At 41.1% G+C, this 27,490-nt stretch overlaps 2 protein-coding genes across 6 annotated transcripts in view; one reads left to right on the top strand and one right to left on the bottom strand.

Annotated features, from left to right (window-relative positions):
* Nucleotides 1–22,760, top strand: part of Lpin2 (lipin 2) — a 97,170-nt gene extending 74,410 nt beyond the window's left edge. For all 5 annotated transcript variants that reach the window (XM_042675362.1, XM_042675361.1, XM_042675363.1 and 2 more), the window contains 16 exons: nucleotides 1,489–1,596; nucleotides 2,503–2,626; nucleotides 3,455–3,794; nucleotides 6,238–6,337; nucleotides 7,529–7,716; nucleotides 9,262–9,355; nucleotides 9,986–10,055; nucleotides 10,838–10,927; nucleotides 12,172–12,254; nucleotides 14,177–14,321; nucleotides 15,483–15,631; nucleotides 16,380–16,466; nucleotides 17,621–17,773; nucleotides 18,271–18,385; nucleotides 19,014–19,117; nucleotides 19,412–22,760. In XM_042675362.1, coding sequence (XP_042531296.1) covers nucleotides 1,489–1,596; nucleotides 2,503–2,626; nucleotides 3,455–3,794; nucleotides 6,238–6,337; nucleotides 7,529–7,716; nucleotides 9,262–9,355; nucleotides 9,986–10,055; nucleotides 10,838–10,927; nucleotides 12,172–12,254; nucleotides 14,177–14,321; nucleotides 15,483–15,631; nucleotides 16,380–16,466; nucleotides 17,621–17,773; nucleotides 18,271–18,385; nucleotides 19,014–19,117; nucleotides 19,412–19,556 — 2,095 coding nt within the window. In that variant the 3' untranslated portion in view covers nucleotides 19,557–22,760. The remainder of the gene's footprint in view (nucleotides 1–1,488; nucleotides 1,597–2,502; nucleotides 2,627–3,454; nucleotides 3,795–6,237; nucleotides 6,338–7,528; nucleotides 7,717–9,261; nucleotides 9,356–9,985; nucleotides 10,056–10,837; nucleotides 10,928–12,171; nucleotides 12,255–14,176; nucleotides 14,322–15,482; nucleotides 15,632–16,379; nucleotides 16,467–17,620; nucleotides 17,774–18,270; nucleotides 18,386–19,013; nucleotides 19,118–19,411) is intronic.
* A 2,860-nt stretch (nucleotides 22,761–25,620) lies between these two features.
* Nucleotides 25,621–27,490, bottom strand: part of Emilin2 (elastin microfibril interfacer 2) — a 50,419-nt gene continuing 48,549 nt past the window's right edge. The window contains exon 8 of the mRNA XM_042675292.1: nucleotides 25,621–26,628. Within this exon, the coding sequence (XP_042531226.1) occupies nucleotides 26,291–26,628 (338 nt within the window). The 3' untranslated portion in view covers nucleotides 25,621–26,290. The remainder of the gene's footprint in view (nucleotides 26,629–27,490) is intronic.

Below are 27,490 nucleotides of genomic sequence, written 5' to 3' on the forward strand. Positions count from 1 at the left end.
TTTTTTTGTCTGTCATGGGGCTTGAACTCAGGGCCTGGGTGCTGTCCCTAAGCTCTTTTGCTCAAGACTAGCATTCTACCACTTTGGGCCACAGTGCCACTTGCGGTGGTTGAGTGGTTTCTTGGAGATAAGAGTCTCGTGGACTTTCCTGTTTGGGCTGGCTTTGAACCACAAACCTCAAATCTCAGCCTCCTGAGTAGCTAGGATTATAGATGTGAACTACCAGCACCCAGAGGGAGTCATTCCTTAAAGCCATTGCAGTCACAGAAGGTCATTTGTAGTATTTTAAACTACCCAGGGCTTTGTTTGCATTGTACCTAGAGAGTCTCTCTGCCTCCCTAAAGATAGACTAGACTTGAGGCTTCAATAAAACATGGAAACATTTCACAGGATGTGTGTGTGTGTGTGTGTGTGTGTGTGTGTGTGTGTGTGTGTGTGTGTGTGTGTGTGTGTGTAAATTGTTGAACAATGTATCCTTCTGGGCAGGAAAAGGACTTTTCAAATTGGAACTATCCTGTCACAGTTTTGAGTTCAAATATACAAAACATCACCATTTTTGAAACAAATCTAAAATATGCAAAACAATATTTCCATGCTACTGATGGAAATATTTCAGATACACAGTAACACAATGAAGGATCAAAACCAGTCAGTCAGAAACCTCAACTTTTAACTCTCAACTACAAAAATGTGTTTGCTTTGAAAGATAAACTTAGGAACTAAGTCATGAAGCTTAAGACTTGTCATGGAGTGCATCTTTGCCTAGAGGCTATATTCTTCATCTCTTGATCAGTATTGGCTTTTAGGACCTCACAGGTACAGGTTCTTTTGTGGTATGTAATGCGGTGGCCTGGAGCTTATAGGCACCCTGCCTTTGTCCTCCTATATTCTGACGCATCAGTCATCTTTTATGAAGTGTTTATTTTACAAGGGATGTTTCGTGTCAAATTCAAATGTCAATTATTAGCCACAGTGAAATTTACTGAGTAATACTGTTAAAGTTGCTGATAAATATATTGTTATCTTAAGTGATCTTTGCTCATGGTACTTAGTAAACCACATTTATCTCTTAATACCAATTATAGATTAAAGTTAATCTTACGTTAGTAATTCAGTATTTTAGCTTTCTGCTGATTAAAGTATAACTTACAACAATATTGACAGGTATTAAATGTGGAATTTAGTAAATTTTGGTGATTGTATATATCCATGCAACTATCCTTAGCAATTGGGGAAATGTTGACTTGTACAATGAGGGCAGACTTGAAGATATAATGTAAAAGAACATCTGTGGGTTGAAGTGCTTTGTGCACAGTAACAGTGAACTTCAGCAACTGTAAATCTGTCTTGACTATAGGTCAAGTTACTGAGCTCTCTGCTAACATACACATGATTATTCCTGTGTTTTAACAGATAGTCTGTATTCAGGTAGTTTGTCAGATTTGTGGAGTATCATTATTGTTTCTGACTTTGAGTTTTTCCTTTCAGAGGATCTACAAATGCTCCCTTAAAGGAAGAAGAATATAAAGAACCTTCCCTCTTCCATTCTGGAGATCACTACCCCTTATCTGATGGAGATTGGTCCCCATTAGAGAGGTAAAAAAAATCTTTGAAAATTCTGTTTTCTTAAAGGAAAGAGGAAGGACATAATCAATAAATTTTCTGTTATTCAATAGCAACACCCATATCTTAAATAGTAGTAGAGTTTGTGAGTGTTTGCTGAAGTTTCAATGAATATGAACTGTTTCTCTCAATAATTGTTTTGTTTCTAAATTTGATCCAACCTCTAACATTGTCATCAAGTATAGGTCTTAGGCAGCACAGAATTTGCTCATCTACCATACTAAAATTCTAGTCACTTAGTGGCAACTGTTGACTATGTCTGTGAAAAAGCATGTCATAATGTTTGTTCTGTTCTCAAATCTTCATGTATTAGCTGCTTCTTTGTCTGGGTTTTGATACTGTAGTTGAACATGGAGCCAGATAGCTGTTAATTTAAACTACCTTTTGTGCATTTCTTCCCTTATAAAAATGCCTTTCTCATTAAGTTCCAGAGAGAAAAGCAAAGGAAAGAATGGATATAATAGGGGCTGGGAAGGTGGCTCAGTGGTAGAGCGCTTGCCTTGCATGCCTGAGGCCCTGGGTTCGATTCCTCAGCACCACATAAGCAAAAAGAAAAAAGCCGGAAGTGACTCTCTGGCTCAAGTGGTAGAGCGCTAGCCTTGAGCTGAAGTGGTAGAGCGCTAGCCTTGAGCTGAAGAGCTGAGGGACAGCACCCAGGCCCAGAGTTCAGGCCCCATGACCGGACCCAAAAAAAAAAAAAAAGAATGGATATAATAGTATTTACTGAGGACCTAATAAATCCTCAGTAAACATTAGTTGGCAAAACTCAAATGGAAGAAGTAACTGGTGTTCCCTTCAATAGCATGTATTTTTTTTTCTGTTTCTCTGTCATGCTCACAAAACTGAAGGCTTTGCTCTTCTTTGTCCTTGTGTTTGCAGCACCTATTCCCAGGCCTTATGTCCTAAGAGTGATTCCGAGTTGGAGGTGAAACCTGCTGAGAGTCTGCTCAGATCTGAGTCACACATGGAATGGACGTGGGGTGGATTTCCAGAGTCCACTAAGGTATTAAGTTTACCCTGTAGTCTGTGGATGTGTCTGATTAAGACAAATGGAGTCTCCCATCACTAAGTAAAAGAAGCAGCTTCTAACTAATTTCACAGACCGTAGTACTCACACCATCGTGCGCCCTCCTGTGGTCCTAATACAAAACAAAGTTAAAATGTTGGTAATTTGTATTTCTAACAGAAGCAACACAACAGTACTTTTTGTTTATCCTTAGCAAATAATGTTGATTGCTAATTACTGTAAGAAAATTCTGTATGCACCAAAAATAAACTTACCATACTGAATTTTTAAATTATATAAAGAGAATATTTCTTGAAAGGAAAAAAATGTTTAGATTCTCTTATTGAATTTAGTTAAGACATACAAACTGCTTATGTTTTTTTTATCTGGTTTGGATGTCCTACTTTGTTTTTTTTTTTTTTTTTTTTTTTTGGTTGGTCGTGGGACCTGAACTGGGCCTGGGCACTGTCCCTCAGCTCTTCAGCTCAAGGCTAGCGCTCTACCACTTGAGCCACAGCGCCACTTCCTGGACTTCCTACTTTGTTTTAACAGAGCCTTGTTAAATTTTATGTGCCTTGTTTCCCTCAAAACGAATATTTTCTACCTCTTGACATCTAAAAATTGTCATATTTCTAGTCTTTAATATTTAAATCTTCATAATAGAACAGTTATATCACATCATTGAACAAATTGAAATTATTACTTCTTGCCAATTACGAACCTTTTCACTTGAAATAGGTTAATGAAATGAACATGTTTACTAGCTTAAGTGTCATAAATACCTTTTGAAATCAGTTTAATTTTTAAACAATTTAACGTTTGTAGGTCAGCAAAAGAGAAAGATACGACTATCATCCACGAACAGCTACAATTACACCTTCAGAAAATACCCATTTTCGGGTAATTCCCAGTGAAGACAGTCTCGTAAGAGAAGTTGAAAAGGATGCTAATGTGGAAGACACTGTGTGTACCATAGTGAAACCCAAACCCAGAGCTTTGTGTAAGCAGATGAGTGATACAAATGCAGAACTTCTCCAGTCTCCTCTTGAGACACCTCGGATTTCATCTATGTTAGATGCAGACCACCTTCCTAGTCCATCCCTACCAGAGGCTCCCTCGGAACCCAAGCCAGCAGCTAAAGTAGACTCACCATCAAAGAAGAAAGGTAATAATTGTTTAATTAGTGGTGAAGTACTTGGATGGTAAATTCTTTCAGTGTTTATATATGAGATTGCTACCTTTATATTTCTCAGTCAAGACCCATTCTGCATTTTGTTATGATTCTTAGTGTCTTCACATTTAATCTTTCAAGTTCCAGTGGAGTAGTATGCTTAACTTCCTGACTACTATCTCCTGTCACTTAGGCCGTCTTTGGAAATATTTATTAAAAAAGTAAATGAATCAGTTCTCATGAGTTAATAAATATAACTACAGTACCATTACCATCTTGAAGAATTTAGATTTCCTCAAATGTGATAAGTGTATTTTTAATCTTTTTATCAATTCCTTTCATCAGTTTATTTTATTTTTTAATAAGTTTTTTTATTGTAAAAATACTGTACAGAGGGGTTACAGTTACATGAGCAAGGTAATGAGTACATTTCTTATGGAGCATTGTAACCTCCTCCTTTGTTTTTCCCCTACCATCCCTTCCCTCCCACTTTCACAACTACCTCCCCACCCCCCACCCCCCACCTCTGCCTGCCTAAATTGTAAAGTTCGTTTTTCAACATAGTGTCTTATACATCTCATTGTTACAATGGGTCAACTTGTATCCCTATTTAAACATTGTGTTTTTTCCCTTCCCCTCCCCAAATTAGACCGACATCAAATACAGTGAAAACAGGGGTTCTACCGTGGGGGAAGAACATACAAAGCAACAAAAAAATCACATAGTACATTATAAATAAGTTAGAAACAATAGCAAGAAAAAAAACCACTTATGTCCCTATCTTGGGACATACTATGCTAGTTATTTGCAATAACTAGTATATGTCTGGGACAAGCAGAAAAGGTCAGAAGCTATGTACATATGACCAGATAAGATATTAAGTGAACTGTTTTCTTTAGTTAGTTGTACAAAGGAGTTGCCATTTAACAAAGCAGCTTATGAATACAATATATCTTAATCAATGTCGCCCCTTTCAACATTCTCACTCAGCCTTCCCTAGCCATCCTGTCCCTTACTTTTCTTAATTTTGTAGGATATACATTGGATGCTTCTCTGCATTTCCCCCTCTTCACTGCATTCCTCTACCATGTTGATGTTAACCCTACTCCACCCCTTTGAGTACCTGCTGAGCTTTTGCTTTGTCTTTCTACAAAATTGCAATATTTGATATCTCCCTTGAATCTATTGTGTTTCAGTTAATATAGTTAATGCACTGGCATGCAACTAAATATATTTAAAATTTATAAGCTAAATCTAGCTTCCACATATAAAGAAAAACATACATCCTTTGTCTCTGTGCTTGATTTACTTCAGTTTTCCAAGTCTTCCCACTTCCTAACAAATGTCATTCTTTCTTCTTTTAATTTAAATTTTATGGTAAAGGTGATGTAAAGAAAAGTTACAGTTACCTAAGTAAGGGTAGTACATACATTTCTTTTTGAATGGTGTTACTTCCTCTCATTTTTTTCCACTTTTTCCCCTATAACCCTCCTCACCCCCAAGTTGTAAAGTTCATTTCTAACATAGTGTATAGTGAGAAAGTGAGTATCAGTGTTGAATTGATTCACCTTTTGTTCCACTGTTTATGTGATTCCATTACCTTCCCCAAATCAAAGCAAAGGGTACAGAAATCATCAGTTTATTTTAAAAGAACTCTTACCTAACCTCCCTTGTCTCTCCCTCTCACGTACCTTTACTCCTCTCTCCTTACTATCCTCCTTTGTAATGGACTTTTTAAAAGAGTTCATCCAATGTCATGATAAGCTCTTACATTCCAGATACATCTGATTGTTTTGCTAAAGTGAAATGCTCATATTTTCTTAACTGGCAATTAGCTTTCATACCATTGTCAATAGATATGTACCATGTATGTAATTTTGAATCTTCTAATGGCTACTTTTGAAAAGTATAATTAGGTTTGGGTTTATTAGGCTATATTCTATCCAAAGCAATAAATAAAGCCTAAAATTCTAGAACTTTAATATGTAATGAATGTAAAATTGAGATTTTTTTTTAAAAATTATAGAAAATCATGCTTTTATACTTTCTTACATTTAAAATTTATATTTTAGATCATTTTTACTGCATTTCACATAATTTAAACAAGTGACAATTTAAGTGTGCAATAGCCACTTGTGCCTGGTAGTTTCTGTAATGGAAAGTATATATAAGTAGTCTCAAGTTTGGTCATGTTTATCCTATCCTTAATTTTTTAAACTTTCATCATTAAATATAAAGTAGGTGCTAGAATTATTATTGAACACTTGGTTCATTGGCTTGGATGGTAATCAACAAGATAAACAGTTGACACCTTTTAAATATAAAACTTTATTCAAATCATGGTATATCCTATTTGGAAACCTTTATTTTCTTCCAGAATTATAAATGAAAAACAACACAATTGTTTACTTCTGTTATGTCTTTTCTATAAAAATAGGTGTCCACAAGAGAAGCCAGCACCAGGGCCCTGATGATATTTACCTTGATGACTTAAAGGTTCTAGAACCTGAAGTTGCAGCTCTCTATTTCCCTAAAAGGTAGTGTATGCTTTCTGTTCTGGGTGAGCAGCTCCAAAATACTCCAGTTATTTTATCTTAGGAAAAGGTGTAAAGTGATTGCTTTTTAGATAAATCTGATTATTCAGGATTTAGAAAAATCATAAATGTTATTTTTAGTATGGTGACTTAATAGCTATTTATGATAAGACTCAGCACAGTAGTTTAATTTTGTTTATAGGATTTGGGGGAGCTTCTTAAAATTTCTTCTTAGGTCTGTATGTACTCTAAATTTATCTCAAGTATACACATACTTCATTTGAAATAATCAGGGTTTTTTGAGGTGAGAAATTGAAACTGCTTTATTCTACTAGGAAAATTAAAATGTAAGCTGTCTTAATTAATTTCCTAGTCCTTGGTTATTTATACTGGCATTCTTATAACAGATTTCTTAAATTCTCTTTTTAAAAAAATGAAAAGTGAGGGGCTGGGAAGGTGGCTCAGTGGTAGAGTGCTTGCCTTGCATGCATGAGGTCCTGGGTTTGATTCCTGAGCACCACATAAGCAAAAAAAGCCGGAAGTGGTGCTGTGGCTCAAGTGGTAGAGTGCTAGCCTTGATCTGAAGAGCGGAGGGACAGTGTCCAGTCCCAGAGTTCAGGCCCCACGACTGACATAATAAGTGAAGAGTGTCAAATGATAGGACCTTTGTATACTCTATTATAATTTAATTGGTTAGAGCTACTTCCTATTCACTAAGCTGCAGCTTACCAACTATTTCCTGAAATAGTGTCATATAACTGATGAATCTCAACATCACAGTGAAGTTCCACAATCAAAGTTTATTTTTTGCTCTTGGCAGATCTTTCCAGTCCCTTCCTTGGTGACATGCCTGCATACAGGTCCCTTCTAATTTGAGACTCTGCTCTCCTCGGGGCCTTGAAGTCCAATATTCAGTAAAAATAACAAAGACCTTGCTGGAAGGGTGTACCTTATACCCAGCACTAGCTCAGTCACGTGGCCACGCCCAACTACAGAAGGGGCCACTCATGTGCCTAATAAAATTAGCACCCATGGGTGTTAAAAGAACATGTAGCTACCTTCTCCTCTTTTACCACCCACCTTTCTTCTTAAGGGATGTTTGCTTTGATCCCCCCAGCAAATCATGTAGTAAGCTAGAAACGTAAGAGTTTGTAATAAAACATATTTTTCAACCTTTTCTTTCCCCTGCTGCAGTGAAACAGACCCAGGCTCTCGTCAGTGGCCTGAGTCTGACACACTGTCTGGCTCCCAGTCACCTCAGTCTGTGGGCAGTGCTGCGGCAGACAGCGGCACCGAATGCCTCTCGGACTCTGCCATGGACTTGCCGGATGTCACCCTCTCCCTTTGTGGGGGCCTCAGTGAGAACGGAGAAATTTCTAAAGGTATGCTGGACAGTCATGCCATGTTCACACTGTGTCAATATGTGATTTCAAACTTGCCTTTACCCAGTTCAGGGTGTTTAAGTTCCTGCCTGATACTCTCATAAAATCAGTAATCTTCTAATAATTAGACTTTTAGACCACATTTTGGTGAGGACAGTACCTTGAAGGCTCTGATTTCAAACGAAGAAATAGAATTCTGCTGGCCTGTTGGCTAAGCAGTCAAGTCAGACTTCATCGTGTTGATCTTTTCATCTGCAAAGTTGTTGGAATATTTGTGTGACTAGGACCAGCTGCTTTCCTGGAAATTACTGGGCTTAGACCTGATGATAAAATTGATTATCCACTGAGTAAATGGTCTTTCTAGCAAAAAGTATAGAAGTCCACTTGAGAGTTAGCATGAGGTAAATAAAGCTTGCAACAGAATAAGGAAGGAGCTTAGCAGAGGTGGTCAGATAGCTAAAGTATAGATGTAATGGAGCACCTGTGTGTGGGTGAGTCTCACATTCCTTAGCCTTTTTAATTTACCTTTATTTTAAACTAAACCTTTAATCATTTCTTATTTTGGCTGATGGCCCATGATTTTCCTCTGAGAAAGGTTTTCTTTTCATAACTGCTACCATCATTTTTACATCATCCTATGTCTTCTCTTCCCTTCAGAGGAACTAAAGGTGTGATGTGTCAGATTGGGTGGCCAGAGCCCTAGAACTGTTTTCCTAAACTTCACCCTTTGGGGTTACTAGATATTATGCCTCTTTTTTTCCTTACCAGTACTGGGCTTGAATTCAGAGCCTGGGCACTGTCCCTGAACTACTTTTGCCCAAGGCTAGCACTCTACCACTTGATCCTCAGTGCCACTTCTGGCTCTTTCTATTTATGTGGTACTGAGGAATCAAACCTAGGGCTTCATGCATGCTAGGCAAGCATTTTACCACTAAACCACATTCCCAGCCCTTTTATGCCTCTTTATCTCTTTATCCCATTTGTTTGCCTTCTGTCTTATTTGCTTTGTTGTTTATTTATTTATTGTAAAGGTGATGAACAGGGGGGTTACATTTATAAAAGTAAGGTAATGAATACATTTCTATAAGACAAGAGTCTCATACCTTGAGCTCATGTTTTACAAGAAATGAAGAGTGTATTGTCAGGGCCAGGGGTATAATTTAAGTGGTAGAGCACTTGCTTATGTATACTGGGGGCGGGGGATGAAGTGTGATATTTTGCCTTGATAGATACAAAAATGTTAGGGTTTGATTTGGTTTTTTGTATGTTTAAGAAGGGCTTAATTTAGGGCAGAGATGTGGCTCAAGTGACAGTGATTAGTAAGTGCAAAACCCAGAGTTCAAACCCCATTACCACCAAGGGGGAGGGGGATGTGAGCAACTGAGCCTATATTTTTTTTTTGTAGTGCTGAGCTTTGAACTCAGGGCCTTGTGCTTACTAGTCAGATGCTGTACTACTTGAGGCAGCCCTCAGCCTACAATTCTAGTGATGCAGAATATTATAATTATCTCTAACCAAATTGATCATTACTATTTTATATTGCAGAAAAATTTATGGAGCATATCATTACTTACCATGAATTTGCAGAAAACCCTGGACTTATAGACAATCCTAACCTTGTAATACGGATATATAACCGGTAAATGTTCTTGCCTGATCATTGTTGAATATAAGGGATTTTTTTTAATAAGGTGCTATTTTTAAGTATAAAAATTTGTCTTCTCATATGAAGGAGCCAATTCTGAATGACTTTTAAGTGAAAATGAAGCCTCAAGTTATTTAATAAGGCATTGAAATACTACTCTTTTGTTTATGCTTCTGTTATCAGAGAGGTTTTTGGCTTGAAGCAGTTTTCAAAATGAAAATTTAGGTGTTGATTTGGAAAAACAACAACAACAAAACAGTCCTGGGACTTAAACTCAGGTCCTGGACACTATTTCTGAGCTTGTTTTGCTTAAGGCTAGTGCTCTACCACTTGAGCCACAGCTCTACTTCCAAGGCTTTTTGGTGGTTACTTGGAGACAAGACTCTCACAGACTTTCTTCCCTGAGCTGGCTTCAAACTAGGATCCTCAGAGCTCAGTTACCTTAGTACTAGAATTACAGGTATAAGCCACCAGCACCTAGCTTGGTCGTTTTTTTATTGAAAAGAGTAAACAAATCATTCTTTCTGCATTTCCTGTATTCCTTCACATCCTCCCCAACCCTGCTTCACTTCTCTCCCACACTATCCTTGTGTAATAATTTTGAATAATTTTTGTTTCTCACAGTTACTATAACTGGGCTTTGGCTGCTCCCATGATCCTTAGTTTGCAAGTATTCCAGAAGAGTTTGCCTAAGGTGAGTGATTGACATTTGAGGCCTTCTTGAAAGGTAGTGCACCAGCCTAGAGCAAAAAAGCTCAAGGGCAGCACCCAAGCCCTGAGTACAGAATATAGTACTTGGGTTTTTTTTTTTAAGCTGGGTACTATCCAGTATTTTGTCTGAGCACAATATTTAATATAAAGAATTCAACTCACTTGTACATACTTATTTAAATTGTCCCATACCAAAAATCTAGTGTATTAGCTGGGCGGAAACTCTTCCCTTTCACGTTCATTAAATATCTATACCAGTTTTGGGTGGTATATAACAATTCAAAGGTTTAGGCTGGGAGGATGCTCAGTGGTAGAGTGCTTGTCTAACATGCATGAGGCCTTCGATACCAGCACCATAGAAGAGCTCAGAGATTTTACTAATTTTAAGTGAAAAATTGAATGAATGAAAGAAGTTTGTCTTCTCATTAATGTGGGAAGAAGCAGCAAGAAAATTGCTGTAGTTACAACAGAAGCATGACCATTAGTGTAGTTGTATCAGATTGTGGCTTACATCTTCCAAGTAGAAGCCCAAACCTCAAGATGTGTAATCTATCGGCCAAGAAGAAATCATCTGCCTACCCTAAAGGACCTATCTAGCCAGACTACCAGACTCACACCATAGAGCTTCCATGACCTTTGCTGCCACCAAAGTAGGATGCTGTCCTTTCATTCTTACTGAAAACACTGTCAGAATTGGGATGTGAAGAATTGAGTACTTTACAATAAATAGATCACCCATACTGACCCAAGTTGGTTGATTTCCAGGCTACAGTTGAGTCCTGGGTTAAAGACAAGATGCCAAAGAAATCTGGTCGCTGGTGGTTTTGGCGTAAGAGAGAAAGCATGACCAAGCAGGTAACAACCTTGCTATGGACTAAAAATAAGTGAATCATTCAGTCAAACAACTTGTTAGCCACGTACAAGAAAATGGGCTGTATGGTCTGGGCTTTTTTAAGATGATAGAAAATTTTTATTAGAAAAGAAATATAGCAGAGAAAGCACATGGCATAGACATGCCATGGGTAGACAACAGTTCAGCCTATATCTGCTATCTTCTATGTGGTATTAGTGTGTGTGTGTGTGTGTGGCCTAGGTGCTGTCCCTGTACTTTTCAGTTCAAGGTGAGCGCTCTACCACTTGAGCCACAGTGCCACTTCCAGTTTTCTGGTGGTTAATTGGAGATGAGAGTCTCATGCACTTTCCTGCCCAGGCTGGCTTTGAACCGAGATCATCAGATCTCAGCCTCCTGAGTAGCTAGGATTACAGACGTGAGCCACCGGCACCTGGCTTTAACAGCATTTAAGCAGGTACTGTTCTAGGTAGTTTCATATCTCAGCTTTCTACAGCTCAACCCCAAAGACATTTGAATTGCCATTTTACAGTAATGAAGCTTGGGCACATAGAAATAATAGAGCTCTATAAAGTCATATAACTGGTGAGGGATGGAGCTGGGGATGACCTTGAGTCTTGACACTAGGGCCTATGCTCTTTCCTCTTCCTTGTTTTACCTTTCAGATAAAAGCAAAAATTTATAGTCCTCTACAGTTCCACATGCAAATAACTAGAATCTGCTCTTTAAATGAAGAGTCAGTAGATCAGGCTTATCCAGAGAACAGTATTACTCAAATAGATCAAGTAGATTCAAGCCTTCTGAAAAAGACTACTCTAAGTTTCACATATCAGATTAGTGTTGCCTAAGCCAAGTTCATGTCCACATCATTGTGTTCTGCTTTTTCCTGCCCTTGTGCAGCTGCTGAATAACTTCCAGAAGGAGCAGGCAGCATTGATCACTTCTGTTATGATGTTCCAATGTCTCTTCCAGGGCCCTTACCATTTTAGGTCACTTGTATTACACTTTATGACTAAAATGGTGCTCTTCTAGTATGTCTTAACTAGCTTTGTAGTGATCATTTTTTGTATGACAACACTTCTGTCTCAAGTTGCTGCTATACCCTTTGGGTCAAAGTAGACAGAGTGTGTTTCTTAAGTCTTTGTGAGTTCAGAAGGTTTTATTTTTCCTAGAGAGGGAAGCTGGTAAGTTTGGCTTATCCATCGGGTAAACATTTCATATTGCCATTACCTTTTTTTTTTTTTTTTAGCTGCCAGAGGCCAAGGAAGGAAAATCGGAGATGCCACCAACCAGTGAGCTGCAATCAAGTACTAAGGAGCCAGCCAGTGCCAGGTGAGGCCCTAACCATGGCTCAGAGTACTTGGGCTGATCTTGAATGTTTTGTTTAATTTTAAGTGACAAACATCTTTTTCCTATATCAGATGGACAGTAAGTGGCTTATTAGTACCACTCACATAACAGCTGCTTTTAAAAAAAAATATTACTAGTAAATACATCACTACTTATAAATAACCGGCCCCCATCACAGAGCCAGGGGAAGTGGTGACAAGAAGGTGGAACTTGGGGATGGGACCTTAGATCTGCTAAGGGTTATTGTCCCTGGCTAGAGGGAGACATGGAAAGGAATCTGAAGAGCTGGCTGACCCAGAGATAAGTTGCTCTTGTTGTGCCCATTGTAGTTGATGCTCTCTGCTTTAGTTCTCTTTCACTTGCTAACTTTCTTTTAGTAATCCAAGCCCAAAGGCTGGTTATTTTAATGCAGTTGTTCATAATAGTATGGAGAAGTGGTTCATTAAAATTCTGAAGAAAATTCTTAACAGCTTTGTTCTTAATTTTGTCAAATTCAAACTGTTGTATTTACCTTCTTTTAAAATAACATTTTAAGCTGGGCACCAGTGGCTCATGCCTGTAATTCTAGCTATTCAAGAGGCTGAGATCTGAGGATCACTGTTGAAAGCCAGCCCGGGCAGGAAAGCCTGTGAGACTCTTATCTCCAATAAACCACTAGAAAACCGGAAGTGGCTCAAGCAGTAGAGCGTTCGTCTTGAGCTGAAGAGCTGTGGGTTAGCGCCCAAGCCCAGAGTTTAAGCCCCCATGACCAACAATAACCAAAAAAATGTATTATATACCTTGATCTTTATTTCCTGAAACGTTTTTTTAAACATTCAAGTTGGTTAGAAACCTTTGCCTGTTTGCTTATTCCTTTGGGCCCAGCCAGCTTACAGAGCATTTGTCTGCGAAGTTCTGCTCTCCCAGCTGGTGGCAGGGCTGCTTGATAGAGATAATCATAGGGAAATGAGTGAACACATTTTGTAAAATTTCCTTTAATTCTCTTCATTAATATGATTCCATCCACAATAGGGTACACAAGGTCAGATATGCAAGACAAATAGTTGGCAGGATTCTAAAGAGTGTACAACTATATTTTAAATAAAATAGAATCTCTATTGGAAAGAGAATTAGGTTATACTTTATATAAGTCCAAGAAAGACCTTAGTATTGATCTGTCCTAAGTTAAAATTAAGAATGTCTTTACCTTCATATGAGGAATGTATGAGATGAAACATTAGCTTTTAATTAGCCCAGCATAGGCTGGGCTAGAGTCATGGTTCAAGTGATACAGCCCCTACTTAGCAAGTACAAACCCCTAAGTTCAAATCCTGTATTATCTCCCCAGGAAAATTGACATAAACAGTATTTTCTTTTATTTGTACTAATTGAAACATCCTTGTCAACAAGAGTAGGTGGACACTTGGGCATAGCAGAATGTAACAGGTCAAGACCAAAATAACTAGTTGTATGGCAATAAGGACATGAAGAGGAGGTGATCTCAGTAGTTAAGGATATGCATAAGAAACTGGATATGGGAGAATTAGAGAAGAACCAACTCTTTCATCGTAGAGAGGGTGAGGATACCTTTATTGCTCTTTTTCCTTTTTGCTTTTTTGTTTGGATGGTTGGTTTTTGATTTTTGGTTTCTGGTTAGACAAGTTCTCAATATGTAGCATAGGCTGGCCTTAAACTTAGAATCCTCCTGTCTCATCCTCTCAATGTGGATTATTAGCATGTGCCACTTTTTTTTTTATTGAACCTAAATTAAAAACTTATTGCCACACACTGGTGATTCATGCCTATAATCCTAGCTACAGTATTCAGGAGGAAATGAGATCTGGGAATCACAGTTCAGAGCCTGCATGAGCCATGGACACTTGGCTCCCTGTTGTCTCTTAGTAACATGGTTTGATGTTGAATAGGCCGGCCGAGGATGACACATCCAGTGACGAGGGATCACAGGAGCTGGAAGAAACAATCAAAATGGATACTCTCCCCACAGAGACCCTGAGTCATAGCAGCATGACTTCATATAAGAAGTCTCTCCGACTCTCCTCAGACCAGATTGTGAGTCTCATTTGATCCCTATGGATCCAGTAGGCTTTATTGTAAATAATTGCCAATCTCAACTGCACACAGTGTACATGGTGTGTGGTCACGTAAATACTCATCTAGAGTGCAAATCCCTGCTCCTCATGATTCATTCCAGCCATTTAGATCACCTGAACATGGGTTTTGATCCAACCCAGACCTGCTCTTCAGTCTATAGACGTAAACTAAAGAATTAATCTTAAAAAAAATATTTTCCCTAGTTCCTGATTTTGGCTTTCTTGGACACAGCTGAACCTCTTGAGTTATACCTCCAGCCCAGCTTTTTTTTTTAATACTTTTTATTGTAAAAATACTGTACAGAGGGATTACAGTTACATGAGAAGGTAATAAATACCTTTTTTATCAAGCATTGTTGCCTCCTCCTTTGTTTTTCCCCTACCATCCCTTCCTTCCCCTTCCCCAACTACTACCCCCCCCCACACAGCCAAAGTTGTAAAGTTCGTTTTCATCATAGTGTCTTGTACATTTCATTGTTACAGTGGGTCAACCTGTATCCCTATTTTTAAGCATTTTGTTTTTTTTCCTTTCCCCTCCCCAAATTAGAAAAATATTTTTGATAGTTAATTGAAAAATGCAGTCTTATAGATCTTTCTGCCAGGGCTGGCTTCAAACTGCCATCTTTTGGTCTCAGCCTTCCTAAGTAGATAAGGGTGATAGGCATGAGGTCCTAGTGCTTGGCTTCCCTGGTGAATCTTACATTTAAGCCAGAACTGTACTACTTGTCTTTTGGGAGTCAAGACAACAGAGAAATAACATTTTAAACACAAATTTTCCTCTCCTGTTTTATTTCCCATCTCTCATTTATTAACCACCTCTCATTTTGACCTATTTTTGATATGGAATGGCTTTCTTGAGCTCAGCAGGAGGTTGTAGGCAGAGCTGTTTTAGGGAGGTTAGAAAAGTCCTTGGAAGCCGATAACACTGCTCAAGCAGTGGCTTCCTCTGGACATCCATGAGCATTCTCAGTACCAAGCAGGGCTAAATGCTGATGTCAAAGAAATAGCCTTCCTTGTGTTTGTTAGTCACCTCAAACACTATTTTATAAAATTTGAAATAGATTGTCCCAAACTGTATGTCTTCAACTGGTTTTCTTTGTTCTTATGCTTTTTACTAAAGGCAAAACTAAAGCTCCATGATGGCCCCAATGATGTTGTGTTTAGTATTACAACTCAGTATCAAGGTACTTGCCGCTGTGCAGGAACCATTTACCTGTGGAACTGGAATGACAAGATCATCATTTCCGATATTGATGGGACAATTACCAAGTAAGAATGAGCCCAGCACACACAGCACCTAAGTAGAGGCAGTTAATGCACAGAGGGGAGTAAGTTGAGGGAAATAGCCACCCAGCTCTCAGCCATATTGGGAGTTTTAAACCATAATATCCAAAATGTAGTACAGTGTTAACATATGAATCGAGATGGATGGATCATGCAAATGGAACATAAAACATAACTGGCAAAGAGTTATTCTTCAGATTCTGGTGTTCAAAGAAAATGTTGAGATTAGGGACAAAAAAACAAGAATATGGGGCTGGGAAGGTGGCTCAGTGGTAGAGTGCTTGCCTTGCATGCCTGAGGCCTTGGGTTGGATTCCTCAGCACTACATAAGCAAAAAGAAAAAAGCCGGAAGTGGCGCTGTGGCTCAAGTGGTAGAGCGCTAGCCTTGAGCTGAAGATCTGAGGGACAGCGCCCAGGCCCAGAGTTCAGGCCCCACGACTGGACTCAAAAAAAAAAAAAAAAAAAAGCAAGAATATGTAGTTGTAAGCTGTCTCTGAAAATCAACATCTGGCTTTTGAGTGACTCTACTTCTAGAAGTACCTTAATGGGTGTGTACTCTCAGGGCTGCCTGGCATTACCTATACATGAAGAGATGATGAGATAGGCTTTGTAGAGTACCCTTGATTGCTGTCCCACCCAGTGCTTATTCACAACTGATATTCAACATATGGGAAATGCTTCGCTTTCTATGTTTAATTCCTGGTATCTTTTCCTGTTTCTACCTTCTTCTCAGGTCTGATGCTTTGGGGCAGATTCTCCCACAACTGGGTAAAGACTGGACTCATCAGGGTATAGCAAAACTCTACCACTCTATCAATGAGTAAGTATCCCTTCCCCGTGTCATCTTGCTCTAGTGAGCCTGTTTTGTTTTGATAATAATCTATAGAAAAATGCCAGAAGTCAGGCTGGGAACTATGGCTGCAATCTCAGCTACTTGGGAGGCAAAAAAGGTAGGACTGAGGTTTGAAGCCAGCTTAGGCAAAATGTTAGCAAAGATATGCTGGCCCAAACATGTAATACTAGTCACTTCTTAAGAAGCAGAGATAGGATTGTAGTCTAAGACCAGCCACAGGCAAAAGCAAGAGACCCTATCTGAAAAACAAACTGAAGCATAAAAGCTTGGCAGAGGCTCAGACTTCAAACCCAATATAAATCATCAGCCCACATAAAATGTTTGTTTGTTAAAGTCCAGACAGTACTTCTCTGTCATTGTTAACAGCATGAGGTCTGTGCCTAGCATTGTGTTACAGGCTTTACTGCATTATCTGTTAATATCGTAATGCTGTGAGTTTTAGTTATACCTACTACAGAGGTTGTACTCCTTTAGTCTTAACAATAACCACTTTTCTATAATTAGTACTAAATAGAAACTGATACTCATTTTTGATCTATTTACTGGCATTTTTAAGTGTTACGCATACATGGAGAACAGTTGATTACTCATGCAGTTCTTTCAGGACATTCAAGGGAAAACCACTGGATCCTTTATTGGGATCCTCACACCTAGGAGCTGCATTCATTTGAAAATGTGTAGCACTGTCTTCAGCATTAGTTGAGAATGCCATGATAGGAAATGATGGATGTCAGTTACCCAAGTGTAATTTTGTTCTATATATTATAGAGTAGTTTGCATCCCACAAATTGTCCTTGTAAAGATCCCTGTGTCTCTCCTTTATAGCGGATACTTAAAGGTGGTCCAGGATTTTCTGTCCTAGATCTTGCTCTCATGGACTTGATGCTGCGTATAAACTTGGCACAGTCATTAGTTGCATGGACCTCCATCATTTTTTTTTCCCCCATGGGGAATGAAATCTTAATCCTAAGTAATTTCTTGCTGAGTTCAAGAATTTGGCTTTCATAGTAAATGAGAGGAACATGATTTGGATGTATTAGAAGATTTTTGGGATTTTTTTTCGTTTGACCAAAATATGTATGCTAAATAGGATATGGTGTTTTCTTGTGTTTTGTTTTTAGGAATGGCTACAAGTTTTTATATTGTTCTGCCCGTGCTATCGGCATGGCTGACATGACTCGTGGCTACCTGCACTGGGTCAATGACAAGGGCACAATCTTACCCCGGGGCCCTCTGATGCTGTCCCCCAGCAGCTTATTCTCTGCCTTCCACAGGTAACTGTCCTGCTGTTACCCTAGGTTCCTTCCTCGGTGTGCATAGGGGCCAGGCAAGGTGTAACATGTGAGGACAGACACTTGACTCTTACTGGGTTTCCAACTGCTGGGGAGCTTTAACTCAAGCTGTTTCCCCAAATCCCATCTCTCAGTCATAACATAGACTGGAAAAGGAGGAAAAACAGTGTGCCAGTTCCAAAGCATTAAGGTGGGTGGCTGTGGACTGGGAATGTGGCTTAGTGGTAGAGTGTTTGTCTAGCGTGCATGAAGCCCTGGGTTTAATTCCTCAGTACCATATACACAGAAAAATCCAGAGGTGGCTCAAGTGGTAGAGTACTAGCGTTGAGCAAAAGCAGCTGAGGGACAGTGCCCAGCCCTGAATTGAAGCCCCACAACTGGCAAAAAAATTAATAAAATGGATGGCTGTGAGTACTAAAAGCTTTTGAAAAATGCATGCTGTTTGAATTTAGTGCTTATATTGTATATTTATCCCTCAGGGAAGTAATAGAAAAGAAACCAGAGAAGTTTAAAATTGAATGTCTCAATGACATTAAGAACCTGTTCGCTCCGTCCAAGCAGCCCTTCTATGCTGCCTTTGGAAACCGTCCCAATGTAAGTGTCTTCTGAGTGCCTGATAGATTCTGATGTAAGCATTATTATGGAGAAGCAGTAGATTAGGACGTATTTCCCATGACTCTAAAGCCATTTCAAATGAAGGGGATGCTTTGCTCAGTGTGTTCTCACTTGATCTGTTCCAAAGCCCCACAGCAGTTAAGGAGATCCTATAGATACAGATCTGCCCCAGACTTTTATATGGAAGGAGCTTCTTTGTTTCTGTAGCTTCAGTTCTTCTTTCTCAGGCAGTTCTGCCTTACGTTTTAAACCATGACTTTGGGTTCACCCCAAAGCCAGTGCTCTTTTTTTTTTATTAACTTTTTCCAGCATGCTTTCTGCAAGGCTACTTCATCACAGATATGCTAAGGTAATGCTTCCAGGACCATGTTCTCAGAGATCCCTATAGCCTTCCTCCGTTGCTGCCCAAGTTTTCTGACTCCCTAGGCACTCTCTGGGTTTGGCACCATTCCTTACACTGGGTTTGTTTGAAGTTAAATTTCCAGAAGCAAAACTGCACTGTGCCCATTGCCAAATATTTTCCATAGAAAGTCTTCTGTTGGTACAATGCCTCTGGCTCACAAGGATCCAGTGGAACTTCTCCTGACTGCTCTCTTTTCCTCTGCAGGATGTCTATGCTTACACACAAGTTGGAGTTCCAGACTGTAGAATATTCACTGTGAACCCCAAGGGTGAACTAATACAAGAAAGGACCAAAGGAAACAAGTCATCGTAAGTGTAGTACCGCTTCTTAGCCAGTGCCCTGCAGCCCAAGGCTCAACTGAGGACAGGCAGATAACAGCTGAGATCAGCGCCAGCAGATTATACCTACATATCTTTGGGCTGTTTTCTCCCCCAGAGTACCTGTTTAAGGAATCTCTGGTTCTTTTAAATGTGCAAGTCTGTGTCCTGGGATAGGAGTGAGACCTGCCTGTGGGGTATCTAAAGCCTGCCTCACAACCCATTCTTGTGCTTTATGTCACTTGTAGAGTCACAGATGGTGTCTCTTTCTCCAATCCCTTCTAGGTACCACAGGCTGAGTGAGCTTGTGGAACATGTGTTCCCACTTCTCAATAAGGAACAGAATTCTGCCTTTCCGTGCCCAGAGTTCAGCTCCTTCTGCTATTGGCGAGACCCAATCCCTGACGTGGACCTGGATGACCTGGCCTGAAGTGTGGCACATCTGACAAAAGTAGGGCTACAGTCATGTGCCTCCAGCAGAGGAGGTGACCAGCCCTCTTGCAGACTAGCAGCTAGCTAGCAGCTGGGCACTTGCGTTCCATAGCAAGGACAGGGGCTTGGAGCTGGTACTCTGGTCCTCCTGCACCTTCCCAGACACCACTGCTCGGAGCTCACAGGAGAAGTGAGGGACTCCTAAGTTACAGGTCTGTGCACTGCCATCCATGGGCCCTTGATGCTGCCCTCCAAGCTGTGTGCTGGACAGTGCTTCAACTGCATAACTTGAAGAAAAAAGAATCTGAAAAAGAATGGACCAACACAGTATACAAAGTAAAATGTTATAATTTCTACTAGTCAGATGAGATTGTTTCTATGACCAGGGCTTTCTTCAAAGGGTCAGGGCCCGTTGAATTACCAAAGTCCAGTTAGTGATGGCCACCACTTGTGCACATCTCCTTTGGGCTCCATTCCTGCACACTGAGGTGGAGTGGTTCTTTGATGTGCAAAGTTGGACAGACCCCAGGATACATGCAGGCCAGTGGCCTCAATGTGGGCTTCCAGAAATGAAATTCCCTTGAGTCATTATTTTCTCATCTGTGATTACTTCACAATGAGAAATCTTTAAATTATTTCTTGGATCTAGCCAGAAGAACAGGTCTATATTTGATTCAAGGCTGTGTCTGGTGTCTGGAATAATGGTGGGAGGTTGGGGTTTAAAGCAAACAAAAAGCAACAACTGTGTCTCAGAACTATTGATATACAATTGCATTGGGTTCTGGGAATAGCCCTTTTCTCTGTCCCTCTGCCTATTGTCTAGTTTAGGTGGGCCTATAACTATCCTTGGGAACAGATGTCTGCTCTTCTGTGCTTCAGATTTGTTGAGGAAGCTCAGTTGATGCTTTTCTATAAGCCATTGACATGCAGTATGGGCTTTGGCATTTGGAATCATGACCCTGTAAGTAACTCCATGGAAACCATGCTAGAGAAGGGGGTCATTGAGCAGCCAGTAGGTCATCAGTGTCTCCAACCCATTAGTCTGAATCTTACCAGCTGGGACACTTGTATGCTCAGCAGTCAGAAGCTGCCGTATGAAACCTAATGGGACATGGGGACATTAAGAGAAAAACAGCTTTGTTTACTGGCCTGGTTGTAGTGAGCTCACGTCAGACGTCTTGAGTAGATAGCACAAGGGGAGGGTCTTATTTTTGTAAGCCCCTCTAGAATTCGTGGTCAACGAATGTTTTCAGCTTTCTCACTAACAGCAGGAGAACTGTTAAAGAGGAGACTTTTGGGGGACCTGAAAAGGCCACTGGTCAGTCCTCCTCTGAGGAGAAGGCAGGAAGTAAAGGTTCCTGAACTGAACGGGTGCTGCAGATAACAACTCAACACAGAATGGTTTTGTTTTCAATTCTGCAGTGTGGCTGACCTTTTCTTGTTTGGTTTGCTTTACCCAAGACACTGCTGATGCAGAGTTGAAGAAATAAGGTTGCTTGTTTTTCCAGATTGGAGAGTTGAGCATCCTGCCTAAGTTTAGCCACTTTCCTAGTACAGTTAGATGCAGACAGTGTTGAAACCCTGGAAACAGAATTCTAAGGGTAAGCCCTGGAGGTGCATGCTCCCAAAAGGACAGCACAAGCTTTCTCTGGTATGAACCTTCCCCGTATATAGTTAACAAAGATTACTTGTTTAATTAGTTTATTTTTGTTAGGTAGGGAACTGAAGTTGTTTGTGTGAAGTTCTGGCCAATTAAGATTCTAGTAGAGCAGTCACATGGCTGCCTTATCCATAGATGCCATCAGCATGCCCTCTCACCGCCTTTGATTTAAGGGAATGAAGAGCTTTGTGAGCTTAACCTGAGCTTAGTAGGACCTCTTGCAAATGTGCAGTACAGAAAAATCTTAGCATACACCCATTAGTCCCTTTTAGGTTATCCTTTAAATAGTTTTTGACTAGTTTGTTTCCTTTCTTTGACGGGCTCTTTGGACACACAGGCCTTCTCAGAGGATCTAGCTTAGGAATTGGCTCTCCCAGCCCATGTGGAGGGCGGGTGGTCCTTCTGTCCCAGTGTCCATCAACCCTAGACTTTGTCGCTGCAGGTTGATCCAGTGGGTACTTAGGCTAATGAATGTAAATCTTTTTCCTTGTTTAAAGGAGTCCTTCTTGCTGAAAGTAGATTATTACTATCGCTGTAGTGTTATGGAAGTATTAAGTTTGTGCTGAAAATCCATTGCCATTTGGTACAAATGACATTTGTTCTTTCTGTGAAAGAGAGATGCCCTCAAGTGTGTTTGCACACAAACCCTTAGGATAGAGATAGAGCATCACCCTCACACTGTCTTCAGTGACGGGTGGTGTTGCAGGGACAATGCAGCAAGTGGGCTCTTCTATGTCATATTGTCAGTTGTTCTATAGGCCCTTTCCCTCCTAGTTCAGTCTAACGTTAGTGTTTGCTTTGCTGTCATGTGTTGAAGCGTGTTCTGTGGAAGCTGACATCCCCTCTCAGGCTGTGCGGGGTGCACATGTGGATTTCAAACATGCTAACAGCCCCATCATCAGTACCACGCTTCCCTGTTGAACACATCTGCAGTTTTCAACTGGAAAAGGAAATAAAACCTAGTAATGTGATGTCTTAAAACAAAAGCTGCTAAAAATTGTAAGAGCAACCCAAGAAGAGCTAAGTGACTGGAAAGGGTTTCTGCTCTGATCAGCCCACTTTCCTGTGGCTGCACAGCCTTCTGTGGTTGCCTTAGTTGGTATAGCCAGGCCTTCACAAGAAGAAACGGTTAGGAAGAACATAAACACTTTCTCTTTTGCAAGTGGGTAAGAACAGTTTCTTAGCGTTTCTAGTATCCTCATCTTTACTGTGGGGAGCCTTGTTTCTACATGTTTTAGAGCATGCTGGGTTCATTGTAAAACTGGTTAACCATTTTTTTCCAGGTGAAAACTACCTTTTTGGTTTGGTTTGAAGGTTTAAAAAAAAAGGGAAGGGAAAACTTTGTTCTTTTAATAATTACGTTCAGCTGATGAAGTATTTGATTATTAGACAGCAATGTCACTAATAAGTTTTAAGTTGTCAGAAATTGTGAACAGTACAGTATCTTAGTCATGGTAAAGATGTCTTCAAATAAATGGCTCATATTTTGGTGCAGTGTTTGATGTTCAAAACAAAACGTTACAATAATAAACATAAACTATATATTTGGCTCTTTCCTTCAGGGGATATTTAAACCATCTTCTCTGTACTCTTGCCATAAATTGATAATTTCCATAAATTAACATTTGCTGACAATTCAATTTGTCTACAGAGGAATCTATTTTTGTTGCTAAACTTTAAAAACCTGATTCCAGAAGTGAAGCTCCACCCACAGGAACTAACCTCAACCTCTATTGTTTTGTAGGTATTGCCAGGAAATGGTTCCTTCATACATACGTGGTTTCTCTTGTGGTTTCTCTTATAGTCTGGCTGGGCCTACATCAGCCCTTCAGCATCCCAAGAGTCCTTCTCCCTTAGCACCTGCCTACTTAACAGCTCTACTGTACAGAATTGCTGTGATCTTTGGTCAAATCCTCCCCCCTTCCCCCCTGCCCCCAGCAAGATTTGAAGCACGGGAAAGCTTTTTATTTAACCCTTCCTCACTGTGATGATGGTGATGGGAAAAGAACTAGAAAAGTGCTCAGACAGGGAGTATGGTTATGATGGAAGTTCTTATTCATAACAGCTTCAAGTGCCTGAAAGAACCAAACTCCATTATGTGTCCTTCTATGAAAGCCTGAACTCCTGGGTAGTTTGAATGTATCCTTTTTTCCTTCACAAATGTTATAAGGAAAGCAGATATTTTTTGAAAGTGGATGTGGGGGTGTGGGCAAAGCCATGTTCCAGAGCATAGACTTAAATATTTCCATAAATACTGTTTTCCTTTCAAGCTTCAAATAATTTATGGCAAATAGTCTGAAAGAAGATAGTCACTGGCAAAGCTTTAAGTCATGTGTTAATCTAAAAATGATTTACAGTGGAGCTTCCGTTGATTTGTGTTCTTTAAAAACAACTATTAAAGGATACCTGCAAAAAGTGTTTAAATTAGGTCTATTGTTAGTGTGACCTGTGGGAAGCAAAATGTCCTCACCCTGTCTAATCTTAAATACTCTTTGATCTTTTTCTCAGCAGTAACTCTTGTCAGAAGTTACCTCAGCCTAGCATGGTAGGGCACATCTGTAATGGCAGCTTCTTGAAAGGCTAGGGTAGACAGAATTACTTGAACTCAGGAGTTGAGCTGAACTAGACAACATTGCCAGAACCTGTCTCCAAAATCTTTAAAAACAAAAACAAAAAACACCTTTGGCAGTACTGGGGTTTGAATGTGAGGCATTGTACCTTCCAAACAGATTGTCTTGAGCCATATCCCCAGCCCTGTTTTTTGTTTGCTTTTATTTTTCAAAGAGGGTCTTGCTTTCCCCTGGACCAGCTAGATCATGATCCTGTGTACACTTCCCACGTAGCTAGGATGGCAGGCATACACCGTGTCCAACTTTTTATTGGTTGAGAATAGGACCGTATCAATTTTGTTGGCCTGGCCTCAAAGCAAGAACCTCCTAATGTCTACCACCTGAGTAGCTGTTTTTAAGGTAGGGTCTTACTAACTTTGCCTTCAAGGTTGAGCTGCTCTTGCCTCTGCCTCCTGAGTAGCTGGGATTATGAGTATGTGCCACCACACTTAGCTCTCAAGAAATCGTTACCTAAGTCACAGTGTTTAGTTTGTACCTCTGACTCGATCTCAAGACTTCAGGGATGTGCTGACTTGTTAAGGGACTGCTCTAAAGCCCCTGCAGTCCTTAAGACTCAGGCTCTTCATTTCTAAACTTAACTCTTACATGACCTGGATCTAGCCTTCCCATTTTATCTTGTAGTGAACACAGGCTCCAGCTGTCATCAGTCTTAGTGCATCTTGACTGTGTATCCAACAAAGGCAAAACACTAAGGAGGACCAGGTCGTGGAGTAAAAATACATTTCTGTCTGCTCCTTGCAGTTCCAGCTATATAGCGTGCCCTCTTTGGCACTAACGCCTTTTTTGTTAACTGTGTGAGAAGAGGGTGAGAGCCACATGCATGTGCTAACTGGCTTTTCCTGAAAACACCATGCTTGGCTTTTTTCCCATGAGTCATTTCTAGGACAGTCAAGGATACTCAGATGGCTACCTTTGCCAAATCCCAACTGTAGAGGCAAGGCCTGAGAGTGTTGTTCTCTTCCTGAACAGTGGTCCAAATTTTAAAGTACAACAGCAAACCATAAATGAGTTTGCCTGTTTTTGAGACAGGGTCTCTGAAGCCCAGGCTGCCATCAGACTTCTCCTGTCTCAGCCTCCAAGTGCTAGGGTTATAAGTGTATACTGCCATTATCTGCAAGTCTTGAATTCTTGCTTCTCCCCAGCTGGGATTGAGAATGCTAAAAGTAGACACTGGCTACTCTGAAGTTTTCTTTATAGACAGGCTGAGATCCTCTTCCCCCAGCCAGATGCAGGCCAAGGAAGAGAAAGAGAACTTGTTTCTCCCATCTACACCTTTCCCTGGGGCACTAGAGAAGTTGCCTGTCAGTTTTCCCACCTTAATTATTAGCAAAAGCCACCTTGTGTCGATGCTTCTGGGGCTCAGGAAGGGTTACCATGCCTGGGCCTCCTAGAACAGTGTGGAGGCTCTGGGGAGATGCCTGCCTTCACAGATCATCTCAGCTTTCAGCCAGCCATGTGTTTTGTTGAGCCTCTTGTTGCTTAGGAACCTGAGTTTGTAAAGCTGTATCTGCCAGTGAGCCATGTAGTGGAACAATGAGGATTTGGTCTCATTAGTGAAATCAGACCTACTGATAAGACCTGAGGCCTCCCCTGGAAGAGCCGTTCTCCAGCTGTGGAATTGGGACAGGGCAGCTGGTCTCAGAGCACCTCACAGCAGCAAAACCCAAGTAAGTGTATATACCCTGAATGCTTATGGACAGTGATTTTATAGCTGAGATTTTGGTTCTATGATTAAATGTTAGCAGTAACTTCTAATCACAAGGCACCAGAAATAACTTAAAGTGGTTTGTCTTTATTGATACTCCCTGTCTTTGCACTTAAATAGCACATGTCATATAAGGAGCCCAAACAGTCTCTGGTATATCACCCTTCACATCAGGGATGAGTCCCAGGCAACAGTGGTGAGTCAGGCACAGAATGGCCCAAGTTGAAAACTCAGGGTCCTGGGGCAGTGGCATGGGCCACAACAGCACTTCAGTGTTTAAACTTTCTCCTGCATGCAGTGTACAGAGGCAGTTGGCTACAGTGTTGTTTTCCAGTGAAAACCAGCTATGAGTGATGGGCATCCCACCTGCTCTTACTCTCCATCAGCAGCAAGACGCAGTCCTATGGCGAAGCAGTGAGACTCCACGGGTAGCACCAGGTAGGCCCAGCCCAGGACCTCATGCAGAGCAGAAGGCTGGGAAGATGCCAGGGAGGAGCAGAGCAGGCCTACAGGTTTCAGCAAGAGGGCTTTCCAAGTCTTTCAGTTGTCCAGTTCAGAGTGGCCACGTTAATCACATGACCACGGGGAGTGGCCTCACCGTGAGGTAAGGCCTTCATCCTGGGGGAGGTGGAGTGGCGGGTGCAGAAAACTAGACCGGTGCTCCATTTACATACATAAGTTGAATATATTAAGGCTTTGGAGTTTTTACAACCCTCCCTCCCTTCTTCCCATCCCTCCTAGAGGCGGGCAAGGAAAGGATATAAGAAAACCCCACTAAAGGTGGAATACATTTCGTCAAAGTCTGTGTGAGCCAACCTGCCCCCAGTCACCACAACGTTGACTCCGTCTCCTGCCTTCAAGTGCACAATGAGGTGGAATGCGCCTGGGCCCCCACAAGTGTGCACAGCCCCAGGGGGGTGGTGGTACTCCAGGAACTCCCTCCTGTACCCCGCAGTGTGCAGCTGGGCCACGCTGGCATTGGAAACAGACAGGACCGCTTCTACATAGGTGTCTCTCTCAGGGGTGAGGGTGGCCGTGATCAGGTAGCGCCCGTCGTAGGGAGCAGTGAAGATCCCTAGAAGGCAGACGGGATGGTAAGTCACCACCATACCTACCTGCACTGTCACGGACAAACTGCTCCTTGTACCAGTGCATTGTTTGCAGAGTCTAAAAGTGAGCAAGTAACTACAGGATTAAGTGGTACAGATATAAGTCCACCTAGCCTTAGCCCCATGTTGCAAGAAAACTTGGGGTCAAGGCTCAGCCTGTTCCCACCTAAGGCTTGATGGGACAGAAGAGCCTGCCAATTCAGATGGCTCTGTGGTGTCTCTCCTTGAGCATAACACAAACACCCTTGCCACCAATTCAGAGAGAGGCAGCCTCTGAAGTTTTATAGCCAGGAGACCCCAGCTTTCCTATGGGAGGGCTTATCTCCAGTATATAGATGGCTGGTGCTTAGGGCCAGGAGAGTTCTAAACGTTGCAGCCACATGGTATTTTGCTCAAGTGAGCAAATGGCTGGAGATAGGTGGCATAGGTGGCATGTGTGATCAGGCACCCTCTTCTCTGTCCTAAGTACCTGGGGCTCGAAAGGGCCAGGCCACCCTAGACCTTGCTTTAATGAGCAATGTATAGGTACTGGACCCTTCCCCAGACTTTCAAGGACAGAGAGGGCTAGTGCTGGGTCTGGCTTGCACCAGGCACTTACCTACTTAGAGGAGACTAGTGCTGGGAATGTGGATGGAGGGGGGCAAGTGCAGATTACTAGTCTGCTAGCAAAGATCCGCTCCAAGGCCACGGCGGTTCAGAGCAGGGCCCAGGAGGTAGCCATCTTCTCTGCCTTCAGGAATGGCTTTTCCAAGTTATGTGGTGACATTTCACATTTCAGAGTCACTGCCCTGGGACAGGACATTTAGCTAGATGGTAATGAGGCTGTGA

The sequence above is a fragment of the Dipodomys spectabilis genome, unplaced genomic scaffold, assembly GCF_019054845.1.
Source record: "Dipodomys spectabilis isolate Male_0828 unplaced genomic scaffold, ASM1905484v1 ptg000024l, whole genome shotgun sequence".
Classification (NCBI taxonomy): Eukaryota; Metazoa; Chordata; class Mammalia; order Rodentia; family Heteromyidae; genus Dipodomys; species Dipodomys spectabilis.